At 47.4% G+C, this 19,628-nt stretch overlaps 1 protein-coding gene across 2 annotated transcripts in view; it reads right to left on the bottom strand.

The window, feature by feature from the left end:
• Nucleotides 1–3,303: 3,303 nt before the first annotated feature.
• Nucleotides 3,304–19,628, bottom strand: part of Slc24a4 (solute carrier family 24 member 4) — a 139,060-nt gene continuing 122,735 nt past the window's right edge. For both annotated transcript variants that reach the window (NM_001401345.2, NM_001401346.2), the window contains 4 exon segments: nucleotides 3,304–8,919; nucleotides 10,308–10,373; nucleotides 11,225–11,337; nucleotides 15,384–15,498. In NM_001401345.2, the coding sequence (NP_001388274.1) occupies nucleotides 8,767–8,919; nucleotides 10,308–10,373; nucleotides 11,225–11,337; nucleotides 15,384–15,498 (447 nt within the window). In that variant the 3' untranslated portion in view covers nucleotides 3,304–8,766.

Genomic DNA, 19,628 nt, shown 5'->3' with positions numbered 1-19,628 from the left:
ACACAGGGGACAAGGTTCCTTTCTCCTCCCTCAGAACTTGTGTACCCCATCTTTATCTCTTTCTCATGTATCCAGATACTCCTGGGTTCCACATGGTGGAAACACTGTATATAGTTAGTTAGTAACACTGGCAGATAAAAAATTACCTCCAAATATAACAGGTTTAAGTAATATTTTCCCACCATTAAATATCTTTTGGACCAGGATCAACCTATGTCTTTTTTTTTTTTTTTTTTTGAGACAGGGCATTGCTATGGAGCCCAGTTTCACCCTGAGTTTAAGGTCTTGTTTATGATCCAAGTGCTGTAAGATATGAAGCATCAGCCCTTGAACTCAAAATTTGGGAGTTTGGGAGCAGCTCAATTGGTTGGTCCTGACTCAGGGTTGCTCCTGAGGTTGTGGTCATGAAGTCAGGGAACCATTTTGGACAGTGAGGGAGCCAAAGCAGCCTAGAAGGATACCGAGTACTGGTATCACAGAGTGTAATGGACTTCCTCATCTACATGGACAAGAGCAAACTTTCACCCTGTTTCAGTCACAGTTGGGGGTTTCCCAGAGTAGTTTTTTTTGTTTATTTGTCTCCCTATTTCCCCCATGCTGACCTGGAACTCACAATCCCCTACCTCCACCTCCTCAAAATCTCTGAGATTATAGGCGGGTGCCATCACATAAGCCTTGGAGTAGGATTTCAGACGGAGGAAATAGTGAAAGGGTATCTTCAGGGGATGACCTAGTGTATGGAAAGACCTAGAACCAAGACCCTATCTCCATCTTTAGCTTTTGATTCGAGAAAAAACAAGCTACAGCTTGCCAAAGTTGGAGTGCCCATGGTGGAAACTTCTAGAATTACTAGTCTCTCTTACAAGTCTTTTCCTCCAGAGGCCAGGAGAGGGGCACAAGGAGCCTAGTATATTAGCAGAATTGGCTGATCCCTAACTGCTTGGGGGAGGTAGTGATTTCTTTCTCACTCTTTGGAATCGGTTAGTGGCTATCTCACTTCTCCCTGGGGGGAAGATGTATATCCTTTCTCTGTGAATCACTATGCTGTCCTGGGACTCCCCTGGGAAATGGTGACTGACAGCAGGCTGGAGAGGACGAAGGCTCATCTAGTCCCAACTAGTTGGGTCATTAGGCCATGATGCCAGCCTGTGCATCTGCTTTTGTCCTAGTTGAGGCTCCTGGGATCTCAAGAAAGAGCAGCCTCAAATGGAAACTCATCTGGGGTTGTTAAGGGTGCCTGGGCGCTGGGGGACAGCAACTCTTCCTGCTTCCGCTCTCTCAGCTCCTTCCTTCCCCACAGTATAGCCTTGTGCAAATTCCTTAAACTCTCTGGACCAATGTCTTCTGAGAGGTGGGGATGGAGGTGCCCACCCCTGCAGCTTGTAGGAGTCTGTAAGAGGTGGATAACTGCCTGCCAAGTAGCAGCATCGTAAAAATGGTTCCTCTTCATTCGCTTTTTTTTTGTTAAAAAATTATTTTTAGTTATTTTTATTATGTGTATGAGTGGTTTTGCTTGTATGTATGTCTGTGTACAACGTGTTTGCCCAGGGAACTCAGAGGTCACAAAGGGGCATCTGAACCCATGATCTAGAGTCACAGATGATTGTTAACTTCTACATCCATGCTGGGAACCGAACCCAGGTCCTCTAGCACAGAGTAGCAGGCTCTGGTATGGAATTTACATACGTACTTTGGGTTAACCCTTCCCTACTCCTACTCCTCCTCTCCTCTCCCCCACTTTATCCTTTTACCCCCAGGATTCTCCTTTCCACAGGTGCTCTATTACTGTCTCCTACCTCCTTAACCCCCCTTTCCCCTCTCAGGGGCCCCTTTCTAGTTTCTAGGCCCCTACATAAACTCATCCCACATAAATACAATATGTAGAAAAATCAGAAACTGAGGAGATCCACGCTTTTAATCCCAGCACTTGGGAAGAAGAGGCAGGCAGATCTATTTGAGTTAAGGCAAGCCTGGTCTATATAGGGAATTCCAGGACGACCAGAATCACGTAGAGACCATGTCTCAAAAATAAATAAATAAATAAATAAATAAATAAATAAATAAATAAATAAGTAAGTAAATAAATTAAAAAGAGAAGCCAAGACGAATGAGAGAGAACATACAGTATTTATCTTTTTTAATCTTTGTAATTTCATTTAATATTCTACAATTCTATCGATTTTCCTGAAAAATTTGTAACTTCACATTCTTATGTCCGAAACTCTATGTACACCATTTTCTTGGTTCTTTTTTTTTTTTCCGGAGCTGGGGACCGAACCCAGGGCCTTGCGCTTCCTAGGTAAGCGCTCTACCACTGAGCTAAATCCCCAGCCCCTATACACCATTTTCTTTATCCACCCGTTCTTTGATGAACATGTAGGCTCTCGTTGCTATTGTGAATAACAACAACAGCAAGCACGTTTGTACATCCACGTGAGTACCCCTGCGGTGCCGGCGTGACGGCTCAGCATGTCAAAGTCCTTGCTGTCAAGACTGGCAACTTGAGCTCCATCCTTGGGTGGAAGGAGAGAACGGACTCTCACAAGGTGTCTTCCTACCCACACCTGGGCATTGTGGCGCGTGGTGTGTCCCCTCCCCCAGTGTTTTAAAAAGTATCTCTGTGTTATGACATGCACCTCAGCCATAGAACAGTTTTCAGGGAGAGGGATGCTGCCTCAAAAGACAAGGTCAGGGGCAATAGGGGACGGTACCTGAGGTCAATCTCATCTCCAACTGCACACGTGCACACCCAAATGTGTCCATGCACAACACACACACACACACACACACACACACACGCACACGAGACTCTCAAGATCGTAACGAACGACCGAGCTGAAACCCTTTAAAGTGTGTCTGGGACAAGGTGAGATGGGACAGCTCCCATGAGGACAGGGTGGGGCCGGCAGGACTCATGCCGGCGATGCTAGATGAATCTCAAATCCAATTTTGTGTACTCATTTCCAACCTCTGGAATTAAAAGCTCCAACTTCTCATCGCGTCTCTGAAGTTTTTTGTCTCGGTAGGCAGATAGAAGTGGTTTCCAATGGCTGTTATTCCAGCATAATTCTTTCAGAAAAATTCCCATTCGTATCTCTGAAAATGTGGGTGGAAGGTCTATCAGGAGGGTGATTTGTGCTTGTTTACTGTATTGGTGGTGCACATGATTTTGATAGATTTTCGTCACCACACTGACTGCTAGGTTTCTTATAAAGGTTTCATTTCACATATTACTCTAGAGTGCTTTTCTGCATAATAGAAGTTAACTCATGCCAGTGTTTAGGACCCAATAATATCAATTCATTCAAATTTAATGACAGTTTTATTAAACTAAGAATCTCATATCACAGAGCATTCACAGTGCAGGAGGTCACAGTTATTGAAAAAATAAATAGCGGCATAAATATATTTATTATTTACAGCTTTCCAACGCCTTGCTCCTGCTCTGCCTGTTAGAGAGAATGAACTAAGATGGCGGTGCTCAGCCCAGTATGCTACAGATGTCTCGTGGGCACTGGGTAGTGTCTGGATGGCCTCTGAAGTTCTCATTTTGGAGTGTTTTAAAGGAGGCTCTGTTTCCATCAGCCTGTGGTAAATCAAGGCTGTATTGAGAAAAGGTGCAAACCTCCTGAGGAAACTGTGCCCAGCCTGGCCCTTGGCATCTTGGATGTCCCCGGTCTCCTCAGACCTAGCTTGCCTTGGCAGCCCTACCTTTCCCCTGGATCTGGTGCAGCTGGCTGGCCTTCTGTCACCTCTGCCTCTGTGTAATGAAAGCTGCCTTTGTGTCAGAAATCAAGAAGGACTTTGGAGACACAGGGGAGGACACCCTGCCAGGACTGAGTGCTCTGCACGGCATATCCAGCCTCACAGACTACCAGCCAACCCTCCACAGACTGGAGATCCCAAGAGTCAGCCACAGTCTGTCTGCTGGGGGCCCCAAGTAAACCTGGTGCAGGTCAGGTGGAAAAAGGCAGAGCACAGTCCACAGCTCAGAGGGTAGCAGCTCCAGGTGAGGTTGGACACCCGCAGCCAGAACCCACCCACAGCACACTTCACTCAAGGGACAGAGTGAACTTGTCTCAGTCTTAGTCACAGTCAGGAGGAGGAAAGGCCTCCTGTTGGAAGAGGTCTGCATTTCCTCTGGAGGGAACCCCAAAACTTCCCTGTTGGGGATTCTAGAGTGAGGAGGGGTGAAGGTTGTCTTGGACCCTTCCTCAGTAGACAAAAGCTGATCACGCCAAAAGTCACTTCTATTAATAGCTGACAGCAGCAGCAACAACAAGCAAGCTCGTTTCCTAAGGGGAAGTAGGGAAGGCCCACATTCTCTCCAGGATTAGGGGTTTTCTTGAATTTCTGGATGGTGCCTAAGCAGCCACTGCTTGAATTATGGCAGCACTGTGTGAAGAGATGTGGGGCCTGCTGCTGGCATCTATCCTGGGGTTTCTAACAAGGAGTACGGAGAGAAAAGCCCACAGCCACAACCTTGACCTTCTCAGAAGCAGACTGCTTTCAACTCTTAGATGCTTCCCAGAGCCACTAGGACTACACCAGGGCAGACTAGACAAGACCTAACTTCAGCCATTGCCCAGGGGAGTGGGAGGAAGTTAGACAACTTGGTCAACTGGACAGGAAACCGTACGGTAGATTAGAAACACAGGGTTAAAGCAGAGCCCCGACTCCCTAGCAGTGCGTGTGTGGGTATGTGGATGTGTGTGGAGATATTTGAGGATTTAGCCTAGGGGCATGGAAGCTAGAATGCAGATAGTGGAAAAGTTATATTCAACCCTCCACAGGGTAACCAAAGCTCCTAGACCACTCAACTGGCTTCCCTATAATCATAACCCCTCCTGAGTGGCACAGGTGGAGAAAAGTGTCCCTTTCCCCAAATGCATGAAGGCATGCATTTGATGAAGGGACATCTTCCCAAATCAGACATGAAGCAAATCGCAAAGGCAGCACCCACCAGGTTTAGGTTGCTTTTATAAACAAGTAACCATCAGGAGTGTTCAACACATAGCCCCATACCAAATTGTAAACTTGCTTGAAACATTATGAGATTTTGGGGGATATATAATATATATTATATTGTATATACACACATGGATATATACAGTGACATGATTGCATGGTTCATGTGTGTGAACTTTGTAAATGATATGGCTCAGAGAAGCCAAACATTGGGATACCCCTGCTCTGTGGGTAGAGCCCATGAAAGTCTCTTTCTTGGACCCACATAACTGACAGTGGGAAGAGTTGCCCAGAAAACAGGAGGAACCCCTTCTTTAGATTTTGAGAAAGCCTAGTTGGGGTATGACCCTTGGCGGGTTCATGGGATGTGCCAAGCTACAGAGACCAGAGAACCAAGGCAGAGTGTTCATCCCTGGAGAAATCAGGTGCCATCTGAGTGAGTCTACATGGGGGGAGAGAGCTGGGTTCAGGGAGGCAGGATCTTAGGTAGTCAGCTGGTAGGAATCAGGTCTTATTGTCACTTGAGTTAACCACTTTTTAGAAGTTTCTATGGACACACCATGGCATCCAAGCCATCCCCAGGTGACTTGGATACATTTGCTCACTGCCTCCAGGGAAGGACGACTCCTGTGGAGATTGTATTAGAAGACATCAGGGCGCCTCTGGCATGTATTTAAAACCTGGCTAATGAATGCCATCTCCTTGCAATTTTAACTCTAAGTAACAAATTCTTTGTCCCTTAAGCATCTATCAAGAGCACAGCCATCTTTTCCATGCAACTTACAAAGGTAATTTACAAGGGAGGGCAAGGCATGTGAAAGAGAGAGAGAACCAAGCCTTCCCCCAGGGGTTGGGACAGTGTGTAGGTAGGCATCAGTGGCTTGGTGGGTTGAGAAGTGTCAGCTACTTACTGCCAAGGTGGACCAGGAGGCCACTGATCTAGTCAGACAAGAGCAGCCCAATTTCACACCCAGGGAAGTGGGGAGGCCACAGAGAGCAGTCTCCAGTGCTGTGCTGGACTTCTCTCCTGCCTTTCTCAGGAGGATTAATCTTACCCTCACCTTCTCTGTCCACAGACTGCCCCCCCTTCAGTTCTATAAAGGATTCAGGCCAGGAGAGAGACAGACGCCTTGCATCTGAACATAGCATTTGCTCTGATTTTCTGCCTCTGAAGAGAAAAGCAAAGTCTATTTTTTTAACTGTTTTTTTTTTCTTTTTTTGTAGCAGAAGTAATTACACCATGCTAATTTAGCTTTAGGGATAAAACAACAAAAGCAATTGTGTATGCTAACGGAGGCGTGTTTTTTCAAAAACGAAGGCCTATATTACCAAATGACTCTTTAAACTCATGAGGAAAAGTATTTAGTTAAGAACAGAGAAAATTTTCACTTTCAACCTGTAGTTTCTTAGATATAAGAGATGACCAGAGCCTTTGAGGATCGTTGGCACATTTCAAGGAAGACCAGCACAAGGTGTGCCCTTCATACTGAAAACGTAACTTTCAGCTTCCAACTGCAGTTGTGAGACACTGTATCGCTTTCTAGAAGCTTCTGAGGGGTAGACGGAGGCTGCAGGGATACAAAACACAGTGCAGACCCTCAGGCACTGTGAATTGGGCCTTCACGTCTCAAAAATAGTGGTTGGTCTTTTGCAGGAAAAAAAAACAGGCAATCCACTAGGGCAGGTGTTAGAATACGATTTGAAAAAAATTTCTGGGTAAGTTAAACATTCCGCGGGGTCTTGACCCAAGAAGTAAGATTCATACCCCCAACTCACAGCAAATTCACCATCACCCCACTGTGCCGGGCTGGCCAATCTGGTGCACCAGCCAGAGCAGGAGGAGTGATGAGTAACTTTGGCCTCGGCTCTGCTACATCCTGAAGCTAAACTAGAGTCACTTGGTGTCGATTGCTGACCCATGCGTACACTACAGAGGCGTTAGGAGGCTCTACAGGGAGACAGAAGCACTCAGAGCTTACATGCATCTGTGAAAGGGAGGTGTGTGTGTGTGTGTGTGTGTGTGTGTGTGTGTGTGTGTGTGTGTGTGTGTGTGTGTGTGTTATATGAGCTACTAGGGAGTAGATCAACTCTGAAGCCTCTTGAAGCTGAATTTACACTGAGGCACCTTCAGACTCCTTCCCTTAGCCTATTAGCTCTTCTTTTTAAGGGAAATTATGCTGCCTCATTCTGGAGACCACTGACCTTATCCAGATAGACAAAAAGCAAAGCCTTGACTTAGTCGAGCTACTAATACTGATGTGAACCTCAAACAGAAGGCTGGTAATGGGAGCGAGGTCTCAATGCAGTTCTACTAAGGGAACTTAAGGAACACAAGCTTGAATGCTTTGTCCCTTGAAATTCAGAGAACGGTGCTACAAATTCCACCTCGGGCCCAGAAGGACTGGGCTGCTGGATTTACAGGAGCCACCAAGATTAAAATCACTAAAAACCCTCCTCTCGTTACCCTGGGTCATTCCCATGCCCTCTACTGTGCAAAATATCTCAGTATTCAAAGTGCATCGGATCTGATAGACTTTTGCAATAGAAACATTAAAAAAATAAAAACCTCACTATATAAAATTAATTTGTGCTTTCTCATTAGAACCCAGGGATGGTTTAGAGTCATGAATCTGTTACACAGAGCTACAAAGCAGTCAAACATTGTTTCGTGTTTTCCTATGTTTGGGTCCATCTGCCATCCCTGGCCTTGCTTGCTGTAGCAAACTCTGAAGTTGAAAAGACTTAGTTCTAACAACTCTAAGGTATGTTTTTTCAATTCAGTTAACCAGAGAGAGCGATTTGTTGAGGCTCTCTTCTTGTCATTAACCATCGCTTCTGCAATTGCTTGGGTATATGAACAATATAAACATTGTGTCTTCCGACAGGGTAGTTCTGTAGCAGATCATTAACAGAGAAGTTACAAACCTGACAGGACAGGGCTGGCCTCCTAAGGTCTGAAATGTGTAGCTGTGACTACATTCCCCACTGTGTCTCTGAGTTAGCACCTGTTTCTGGGTGGTCTTCCACCTTTCCTATATTCCAAACCAAATCGTCTTGGAGCCAGCATGGGATGACACACAGAGGGCTAATTTTTCTCCGAGGGTCACCTTTTTGTTCCCTGTTAATGATCCTTTTGTGTGGAATGATAGTCTTCAAGTATGGTGATCTATATGTGACGTTTTATTTTTAATATTTCATTGCTCAGTTTCTGAATGTGTCAATAAAAAGGATAACAGTATTTGCTTGCTTTTCTCTCCTCTATTGGGAAATTACTTTTCCACTCTTCCTATTTTTCCTATAACTGCAGTGGTCGAAAGCCCCTGCGGGTTGATGCCGTGTCTCTTCTAAGTTTCCAGTTGTTTCCAGCAGAGTCATGATGACATTGCTTGCTTTCTCCAGGCCCAGAGGTGACGCTTGCCTCTGGCCCTACTTTGCACTCACCTAGGACACCTCGTGTTCACTGGCTGACTCATTTCTGAGGCTGCCCATGTAACAAAAAGACAAACGGCACACAGAAGTCCTTTTGACTCAAGTGTGCAAGAGAGAAGAGACAGGATGCATCCCCGCAGCTGGTAGCCAAGAGTCTGTGGAGCTGTTCAAATAATGACTGGACCCTGTCACGCAGGGACAGATGCCCAGCAGCTTGGCCCATGACCAAAGACCATGGTGGCCCTTCCTTCCAGCTCATGAAAGAGTTGACAGTGGCTGCCAAGGCAGTCGAGACCTGTGCGGAGAAAGAGAGAGAGAGGACACCAGCCCCGTGGTGGCCACAGCACTTTCCTGGGTGACAGCTCAGCTTTAGTCGTCTTCTCTGCACATGGGCAAGTTGACGAAGGTAAAGACGTTAAACTCTATCATTATTGAGAAGCACAGAAAGACGGCATAGAGGACCAGCACGTAGATGCCCAGCTTCCTGTCCAGGCGCCATTTGTTGAGGTGGATGCCAAGGACCTGGTAGGAGATAGGGGGAGAGCTAGGCTTGGTGGGGACGAGAGACCCAAAGGAGGCTTTTACCAAACAGTAACAGTGTGGACTCTAGAGCCCGTTTTATAAAATGTAGACGAGATTCTGGTCCAGTTGAGACTTGTCCCAGGACATGGTTGAACCCACAGCAGCCACTCTCAGGCACTGACTGTCTCTTAGGAGACAGGTCACTTTCTCAGGGTGCAATGCATTCTTACTATGGCCCTTCTCTAAGGAAACCAGGCCTTCCCCCTTGCCTCAGAACTTGGTGTCATAATCTTTTCAGCAGACTTCCCAGGCTCATCTGAGCCATTCTGGGTAAACTTCTGCTTGGGGCACCACTTTGTTTTGTACATGTTGGGAGAACAAGCCCCCCCCCCACTGCCCTAGCTCTTAACCCTGAGTCGAAGCTTCCCTGGGCTGGACCACAGCTGCCTCCACAGAGCCAAGAGATCTGTAAAGAGAATAGTCTGGCCTCAAACCCCCAACTCTGCTTAACGTCTGAGCCTTGAGTTCCTCTGCAAAATGGGACTAGAAGTACCTTCCTCATCAGGGGCGGTGAGGATTAAATAAAATACCATAGTTACAAAATGCACAGCACAGGTCTGTGCGTGAGAGCAGGGAGGAAAGTCATTGTCATTACACGTTGTCCTGAGGACTGTCATGTCCCCCGATTGTCAGGTCAGTGGGTGTGGAGAACTTCTCTCTCCCTGGACTAGTCAGAAAGAATTGAAATGTATGACATGACAACTCTAGTGATATCTTTGCGTGTGTGTGTGTGTGTGTGTGTGTGTGTGTGTGTGTGTGTGTGTGTGTATGTGTGCGCGTGAATGTGTGCATGTATGTGGGTGCGTGTAAAGGTCAGAGGACAATTATGGATATCATTCCTTAAATGTTATTCACCTTCTTTTTGAGACAGAGTCTCTCGCTGAACCCGGAACATTCCAGTTTGGCTAGGTTGGATGGCCAGTCCCTAAGGCCTTGCTTGTCTCTGCTTTCCCCAAGATGAAATTACAAGTGGGCACCACTATGACCCCTTCTTTTGATTACATGGGTTCTGGGACTCAAGCTCAGGTCCTTGGTCATGCCTTAACTGATCAAGGTAATTTCCCAGGTCCTCTGGTGACACCTTATTTGCTCAGGATGAAGTACCATGGTGACTGCAGTTGCTCTTGACAAAATGATAATAATAATAATAATAATAATAATAATAATAATAATAATAATAATGTAAGTTTAGGGCTATCTTTAAGTATAGACGTGTCCTTGGCTTGCCTCACCCTGGAGGGCAAGTCACAGGGAGATGTGCCCGGCCAGGCTGAGCTGGATGAGATGAGGTGTGCACGGCGCTCCCATTTGGAAATGGTAAAACTCACAGTGAGAGCCACAGAGCCCAGCAGCAGCACCACGGAATAGACCAGCCCCCGGCTGTTGATCTTCACCTGGAAAATGAAGCACAGGGCCACGAATCTCTGAGTTGGTCGGCCAGTCTATTCTAAAAGCCCCACCTTCAGAGTCTTCATCCTCCCCTTTGGGGAACACAGGGCCCCTGCTGACGCAAGCAGGATGGTCAGAGCCTCCCCTGCCAATGCATGCAGGATGGTCAGAGCCTCCCCTGCCAATGCATGCAGGATGGTCAGAGCCTCTCCTGCCGACGCATGCAGGATGATCAGAGCCTCCCCTGCCGACGCATGCAGGATGGTCAGAGCCTCCCCTGCCGATGCATGCAGGATGGTCAGAGCCTCCCCTGCCAATGCATGCAGGATGGTCAGAGCCTCCCCTGCCGATGCATGCAGGATAGTCAGAGCCTCCCCTGCCAATGCATGCAGGATGGTCAGAGCCTCCCCTGCCAACGCATGCAGGATGGTCAGAGCCTCCCCTGCCGATGCATGCAGGATGGTCAGAGCCTCCCCTGCCGACGCATGCAGGATGGTCAGAGCCTCCCCTGCCGACGCATGCAGGATGGTCAGAGCCTCCCCTGCCGATGCATGCAGGATGGTCAGAGCATCATGACAAGTGGGGAGCCACAGGTGCGGGTCTACACTTGGTTCATCAGGAAGTGGCCTGGGATGGGAACAGAGCTGGCTTATGCAAGAGGAAGGGACACCGAGGAGCAGAGAGTTAGCTTGAGTTTCCTCCTGCAGACCAGGCTGCTGTAGAAGCCATTAAAGAAAGTGGGTGCAAAGGAGAAATGGTAGTCCATCTCCCCAGTGCTCCAGGCTGGAACTAAGAGAGCACCGTCCCACCCTCTGAAACAAACTTATGCTCTTCTTCAGGAAGTGGCAGGACTTACTGTGGATCCATAATTAATAACCATGGTCTGCAGGCCCCATGGGATGCCAAGCCCCACCAGGATGTCAAACACGTTGCTTCCGATGGTGTTAGAGACTGCCATGTCGCCAAGCCCTGGGGGAGAAACAACACATTCTTTCCATCAGGAGTGGGTCTCAGGGAACTCACTCCCTCCCTGAACCGCTCTAGCAGGGCTGTTCAAGAGAAGGGGAGTCCTTCGTGGGTTCTACTCTTGTAAAATTTCTGTGTGGTCTAAGATACCATATTTTCACGAGACCCAAAGGTTCCTTTTGTGGGTGGTATCTGTATGTGGATGTCCTGACCCCACACCAGCACTTCAGATGTGGCCTTATTTAGAGGTAATGGGTTATGATGAAGGTTGAGCTCTGGTCCTAGAGTCTTAGGAAAAGGAGAAAACCATGCACACACCAAGGTGGCCAAGTAGAGTTGGGAGAGGAAAAGGATTCTTCCCTCACAGCTGCCGGAAAGTGCCAATCCTGCCTACACCTTGACCTTCCTCTTCCAGCCTTCAGAATGTGAAATGCAAACACTGTTTAAGTCCCCCTGCCACCATCAGCTTTAGCTCCTCTGTTATTCTCCTGTCAGATTCGACAGCCACCATTCTCCGGGGCCTACCGCTGGCTCTCTTCATTAGGTTCTCCCGGCTTTGCTGGGTTTGGGTGGGACCACCACTCTCATGTGGCAGGTGACCAAGGGCTAACACTTTGTTAGAGGCTCAGCCTCAGGATGCCGGTCCCGTATCCTTTCTACCAAGTCATGATGCATATTTGTGCCTAGACAGTGGCATCCATGACCTGATCTGGGTCCACAGAGCATCCAATCTTACGTTCTGGTGGTTTCAGAAACAGGACCTTTCTCTTTCCAGTCAGAGGCTATGGTTCACTCCCCTTCTTGCCCCACTGTCCAAGATCTTGTTGATCACACAGCTGGGGCACTTAGTCTCTTGAAGACTTAGAACGACTTTTAAGAAGACTCATGTTGGTGGAACTCTGACGTTGTAACCTGGCACCCACAAACGTGGAAACATGAATGTCTACAAACATAACATCACTTGGGGAGCTGTGACACTCATCAGAGGCCCAGCCAGCATCCCGACATGCATCCTGACTATCCTCCAGTGAGCCAGACTTCTCCTCCTGTGTTCTCATCACTGTTCTCTGATGGCCCTCCAGTGCATGCCTCTTCCTCCCCGGTGTGAAAAACTTTAGAATCTTGTCAGCTTAGGGCTCTGAGATCTGGATCTCCATGACTCTGGTCTACCAGGCTCCCAGCCTCAAGCTCCATGAAGGAATGTACCGTGATTGCTCGGGACCAGCTACTTGTACCTGATTGGGATGTTGGAATTTGGAGAGGAGGGGTTGAGTGCTTCTCAGGGTAACTGGCTGGGAAGATAGGAAACTCTTTGAGGAGCCTTTGGAAAGTGTGAGTTACACCTTAAGGTGTGCACATGTCACCTGGGGCTTTTGTAACAAGCAGTTCCTGACTGAGCATGACTGCAGGCTCTGAGGGTCTGGATATATCGTTGTGAGTGCCCCAGTCAATACTTGCCAGACCATGCTTTTACCTGTAGGGAGCCAGTAAGGAGGCCTGGTGCAGAAGCTCCTGTCAGAGCACTTGTGTGACCCCTGCTTCAGACAGTTGACTCTGAATGGGGCTCTGAATGGGCCTTCTGTCATAGAGAAGCTTCTACCCTGATCATGTGGACTGGGTTCAGTCCATCACATCGCTATTAACTTCCGATCCCTTTGCACCCCAAGCCTCAGTCTCACACACAGTTCTTCCACTGTAGTTACTGTGAGATAGTGTCCTGCTATAGAACCCTGTTTGCCCCTGTTCCTAAATCAGACCTTGCACGGAACCCACTGGGACTACCCATACCCAGAGGTGTCTACAACTGCATCACTTCCTGCTTGAGTCTAAGACAAACATCCTTTTGCCTTGTCTTTCCTTAGCCCCACCCAGGGGTGACTTTGTTACCTGTGTGCTGTGGACCACAGAAGACTGACTTCCCCTAGGCTCAAGTGACTGAATGTCAGAGACGCCCTTCATGCACCTCAGCTTTCTTCTCAGCTGCTGTATTGTGAAGGGAGCTGTCCCCGTCCTGCCTTCAATTCATGTCCACCCAGAGCCTCTGACTGTGACTGAGTTTAGAATTTTTACAGATGCCAATAAATAAAGTTTTAGTGAAGTAAGGGGATTCGAATCCAGCTGTTCTGGTAAGGAGGAAGTGTGGATGAAGAAACAGGGACACACAGACCGTAACAGCAGAAACAGAGCCTGGAGGAGCATTAGCTACAGGCTAAGCAAGCCGGAGGGCTGTTGTTCACACAGGGAGTCAAGCAGGAGTGTGAAGAGTGAGTAGGCCCCGCAGACACCAGGCCCTGGTTTCAATCTTCCAGTAAGTTCAATTGTGGGAGCTGCTCTAGAAAGATCAATGGCCACCCAAGTAAACTCCATTCTCCTCAGCTGTTGCTTCCACTGACCTCTAATTCTCTCTGTCAGGCATGTGCCTACCTGCCCCACAACAGGCTCTCACACTGCCTTCTCTTCATGTCCCCTCAGCCTTTGAATCTCTCGGAGGAATGTGCTTTTATTTGCAGAGCCAACCCTTCTCCCTGGCACTGCCTTCTCCTCTTGTCTCCTGAGGTTAGTCTTGCTTTTCGACCTTCCCCTCCCATGGACTTCAAATTCTTGCCTCCCAGGAAAACCTGCCTCTAGGCCACTCTGGGATGCTTTCTCCTTGGTAGAGAGAAGTAGAGAAGGAAAGGCCAGGTTTAACAAGTCTTTGGTTTGCCATCGAGGACTGTGAGTGACTCTCCATCTCGGTCCACCTGGGTCACTTCATAAACCCCAAAGAAAACCCACCATCTTCTAGAATTCAGGAGAACAGACAGAGCCAGTGTCTGGGAGTCCCATGATGCTTGACTAAGTTAGACTTGGCATAACAAAAGTTCTCATTTGTTATGGCTTGAACCTCAAGTGTTTCCAAAAGGCCCATGCTCTGAACATTTGTTCCTCAGATGGTGGCAGTATGTAGACACATCGTGGGGCATTGGGAAGTGGAGCCTAAGTTTTGAAAGTAGGTCCTGACTTCCAGCCTCTGGTTCCCGACCCACCTCCATGTGGACACTCATTACCACCCACGCCCTGAACCACGTTGTGTGCCCTGCAGTTTCTGCTGTAATGGGCTGAGATCTCTGGAAACCACGAGCAAAGATAAGGCCTTCTTCCCTTTGGTATTGTGGAGTAATTTGGCCGCAGCAGCGCAAAAGTAACTAATGCGTACAATCAGCTCATTTGCTGTATGACTTCTAGGTGGAGGCTCTGTCCCATCCCATATGTAACCTCAGGACATGTCTCCTTTAGAACGACCACATAGGAAAGCACTTTGAAAGATCTAAGGGAGTCCTTCTTAGTATTTGTTGTAGAACAGCTTTTTCTTCTGGGAGTACCAAGACCATTCCGTATCTGTCGAGGAGCAGAGATAACCCCGGCCCTGTAGTCATGACAATGAAATGAGGCTGATTGACAGGTGGGCCTGTGGTGAAGGGAATGGGACCATTGACTTCCCAAGCAGGAGAGGGATGAGGATCATCAGACCTTTACCTGGGAGTCTACCCACTACTCCCTCCTGCCTCCCACTTGCACAAAGCCTACTGACTCTACATCCCCCTCCCCGCCAGGGCCTGTGCAGCCAGGATGCAGGAGGGAGTGGTGGGTAGGTTCCATGATGAAACCTTCGTGAGGTCATCATCCATGGTGGGAGTGGGACCCATAGCGATGCAGAGAGGCTTGGGGTCACCCATGTTCCTGTAAGTGGCCCCTCCCCCACCCACACTCTGTGAGTAATGCCAGTAAACGAACTCTCTGGTTCCCCAAGCTGGATTCGGATGGAATCATTTCTTTGGTCTGTACGTGCCTTGTATGGGGTGGATGGATATCTGTCTATGTCTCTCCAGAAACAGTGACACCGCAAGAGTGAGTGGTCTCTCCCCAAGGGATCTAACAATGACAAATTCTGGATGCCTCGGTCTCCTTCTGAGCAGGGCTTGACAAATGTCAGTCCTAAGAGCCATAACTCAGCCAGCAGAAACAGGGGGTTTGCCAGGAGGTGCTGGGGGCCGTGGCTCGATCCATACCTTGTCTCGCCACAATTAAGCTGGCCATGCAGTCTGGGACACTCGTGCCTGCCGCCAGGAAAGTGATACCCATGATGACATCAGGGATCCCAAGTGTGTATCCAATAATAGTCACCTGAAGAAGAGGCCAGAGTCAAGGATCAGGGACAACTTAGAATGTAACAGCGCTGGAAGCTCCCTTCCTCGTGTGCCTTTAAATTAAATGTAATATTGCTATAATGAGGAGAAAAATCTGGACTATGGTTTATTTCTGAAGACTTTTTTTTTGGAGGTGGGTCCCATATAGCCCAGGCTAGCCTTGAACTTGGCTTTATAGCAGGAGAAGACTCTCTTCCTGCCTCCACTTACCTCCTACATGACAGGATTACAGGCTCGCAGCACCAGACCTGGTTTATGTGGTGCTGGGACTGAGGTGCTGGGACTGAAGCCAGGCCTTTGGGATGCCAGATGAGCTCTCTACCAGTGAGCCACTGCCTCAGACCCTTTAGAAAAACTATCTTTTTTTGAGACAGGGTTTTACTACGTAGTCTTGGCTAGCCTGGATCTTTGTAGACCAGGTTGGCCTCGAAGTCATGGACTTCGTGTCTTTTCCTCCCTGTGCTGAGATTAAAGGTGTGTGCAAAGAAATCTTTTTTGTATGTCCCTGGCTCTGCCATCACAGTTTCTGCTTATAGTTTTAGCACTCTCTTTTAAATGGTTGTTCATTCTGTCTGTCTGTCTGTCTATCTATCTATCTATCTATCTATCTATCTATCTATCTATCTATCTATCTATCTATCTATCTATCTAATGTGGATGAGAGTTTTGCATGCGTGTCTGTCTGTGAGCCACATTCAGGGTGGCCAGAAGCATCAGATCCCCTAGAACTGGAGTTACAGATGCTCTCGTGAGCTGCCATGTGGGTGATGGGAATTGAACCTGGGTCCTCAGGAAGAGCCACCAGTGTTCTTATCCACTGAAATCTCTCTCCAGTCCCGCATTACACTTTTTAAAAAAGTAAAATTAAAAGAACAGTTAACTACCGTTTTTTTTTTAAAGAGCCATCCACAACTGCTATTTGTGCATTACATCTGCAAGTGGATCCCCACCTTGAGAACACAGACGATCCTTGGAAGGCTAATTAGAACCACATCATCAAGTCTTACCCCAGAGTCCCAACGTGAGGCCTGATAACTTGCATTCGGGTTTAGTGCCCTGAAGCTGGGAACCACATTTGAAAATGTCTGTGTATCTCCATCTTGTTTTGATGGTGTGTTTTAGGAAAAAAAATGGGGGGGGGGAAGGTCATATTATCACTATCCATTTTGTAACTGTTGGTTTCATGTAATAATATAGCATTAATAACTCCCCACTCACAACTCTCCTCTAAGCACATTTTAAATGAATGCTTAGCTTTCATTGTACTGCCTGTGCCTTCTGACTAATCCCTCACTCACAGATATTTCAATGGCTTCTTGTTGGATCTCTACCGAGGACTTTATGTATACCAGGCAGTCTGCAAAGGTGTCTTACTCTCGTAACCTTACCTACTGTATTATTTACTGCCCACTGGTGAGGAGGACAGCATTATTATGTCATAGGAGAACCAGAGAGGTTAGTGCAGATGCCCATGGACTCCAGCTGTTCAGCACTGGAGCATGGACCCCAGCCAAATGCTCCTCTCCATTGATGTGTCTGTATGTCAGTCTCTGAACTGATGTCTTATTTCCATAGGAGAAACTCCAAGACCCAGATCTGCTGCATCAAGGGCTTCTCAAGATCCTGAATGCAGCCACACAGTTGACAGTGAATGCCATTTGAGACGAGGTCACTTGAGAGCTGGCTGGAGCCCTTGGCTGCAGAATTTGGGTAGACAGATAGAAAGCCCTGGAGGCATTTGGACCACCCTGGTTTATCCTTTGGCTGCAGCTTGCCTCTTTTTTGGGATCATCAAAAGTGGTGGCTGACCATACTTCAGCTGTGATGGCTAGCTTTGTAAACTTGACTCAAGTTAGAGTCATCAGAAAGGAAGAAACCTCACTTGAGAAAATGCCTCTAGCTATTGGGCATTTTCTTAATTAGTGATTGATAGGGAAGAGCCTAGTCCATTGTGGGTGGTGCCATTCATTGGCTGCTGGTCCTGGGTTCTAGAAGAAAGCAGGCTGAGCAAGATTATAAGGAGCAGGCCAGTAAGCAACACTCCTCCATGGCCTCTGGCATCAGTTCTTGCCTCCAGGATCCTGCCCAGTTTGAGTTCCTGTCCTGACTTCCTTCAATGATGAACAGTGATGTGCAAGTGTAAGCCTGGGCTAAACTCTTTCCTTCCCAAGTTCCTTTAGTCATAGTTTTTCATTATAGCAAAAAAGAAAGAAAGTAAAAAACCTAAGGCAATGTTATAATCGTCCAGAAAGATAGCATCAATGAGGGATTGTCTAGATGAGATTGGCTTTGGGCATGTCTATAGGGTATTGCTTAACTATGTTAAATGAGGAGGGAAGACCCAGTCCACTATGGGCAGCACCATTCCCCAGGTCTGGGTCCTGAACCATAAAAGAGTAAAGAAAGTGAGCTGAGAACTAAGCATTTATGTATTTACTTCTCTCTCTATTCTTGAGTGTGGGTGTGATGTAGTCTTAAGTTCCTTTAGGTTGCTTTCTAGTCCAGGTCTATATTTTTTTCACAGCAACAGAAATTAAACTAGGACCAGTTAATGGTTCCAGTCCCAGCCGATGCTGTATGACTCTGGACAATCAGGCTTGCTTTTCTAAGGCAGGCTCTCTCATGGGCTCAGTAGCAAGGATGGAACAAGGAAGTGTAACGTGAGTACCTGGCCAGTGCCACATGCTCATGAGGCAATGTTTCCTCTTGTTTCAATCATTTGTTTGCATTCTATGGGGACAAGAAAATGAGAGCACTCAGATCTCAGGGTTTGAGAGTTCAAGACTAAAGGTGCTTCACAAGTGCCAGGCTCAGCTCATATTTGTGCATCACAGAAAGAGCCCTGGGGAAGTTTGAGTTTGAACTTAGTGCCCAGGGTGAGTCTGACCCAATATTCCTGCTCTTGAGTGGGGATGAATACACCTCATTTTATCGGACAATATACACTGCTAACATGCCCTGGCCTTGGAAGGAGAGGGACACAGGGGCGGGAACAACTGATTCATCATCACCAAGTCCACACAAGCCAATTAGGACATATCTATATGTCTTAATGAGGCTCCAGGGAGAAGTGAAGCCCATCCTAACCCATCACCTTTAAGGCTGTGTTTACCTACAAGACGTTAGGAAGAACCACTTGTAGACTTCAGTGTCAATCAGCGTCACATAGCTGTGACCATGAATTTTGATGAATCTAGGTGATGCTAGACATCTTAAGAGCAGTAACTGAGCTGCCATGGAGTTCCTAGAACTGTCTCTCCTTTTAAAGCCACCGAATCAGACGGTTAAGAAGTATCGGGGTGGAGGAACAGATAATCTGCACAATTTGTGGGTATGCTCACATGCTCTAGGATCAAGGGTCAAAGGCCCATGGGTCAGGGGTCAGGGATATCACATGGGCCTTTTTCTACCCTGGACTCCAACCCTGTGCTCCAAGCCTCCAGATGCACAGACTTTGAACAGGAAGCAGAGCCATGTTCTGAGTTTCTCTTTGCTCTCCAGTATCCCTAATTGCGCTGTTGGAAGTCCATTTCAAGGTTCCTCTGATTGACACTGACGTCTACAAGTGGTTCTTCCTAATGCCTTGCAGGTAAACACAGTCTTAAAGATGATGGGTTGGGATGGGCTCCACTTCTCCCTGGAGTCTCATTAGGACATATGGATATAGACATGGACCACCAGAGCAGGCACACGTTAGAGATCAAGGTGAGGTCAGAGGCACTCTCTTCTTTACCCACTCCTACCCTCAGGATAGTTCTATTTTCCTAAGCCAAAGTAATCAACATTCAAAGCCATCAGACTGGCCTAGCAGGGTGCCTCTCATGCCCCCAGTCTAACCTGGTTAGGACTCTGGTCTTTTAAACAAAAGCGGGATTTGTAAATGAAGATCCTGGAGGTGGGAGTGTCCCATCTCATTGTCACCTAGAGCTCATTGAACAGTACTGACTCCATTTTTCCGTAATGAGAGAAGAATCTCACACATTCTTTAATCCTCATCCCTACTCAAATGTCGCAATGTACTTTATTATTTTTTTTAACTTGTCATGTTTGGGGAGCATGGTTTAGTAGGAAACATCACCGGTCCCTTTAAGACATAAAGATGGCAGC

Source organism: Rattus norvegicus, chromosome 6 (assembly GCF_021556685.1).
Source record: "Rattus norvegicus strain SHRSP/BbbUtx chromosome 6, alternate assembly SHRSP_T2T, whole genome shotgun sequence".
NCBI classification, from domain to species: Eukaryota; Metazoa; Chordata; class Mammalia; order Rodentia; family Muridae; genus Rattus; species Rattus norvegicus.
This window is presented reverse-complemented; position numbering and strand designations above follow the sequence as displayed.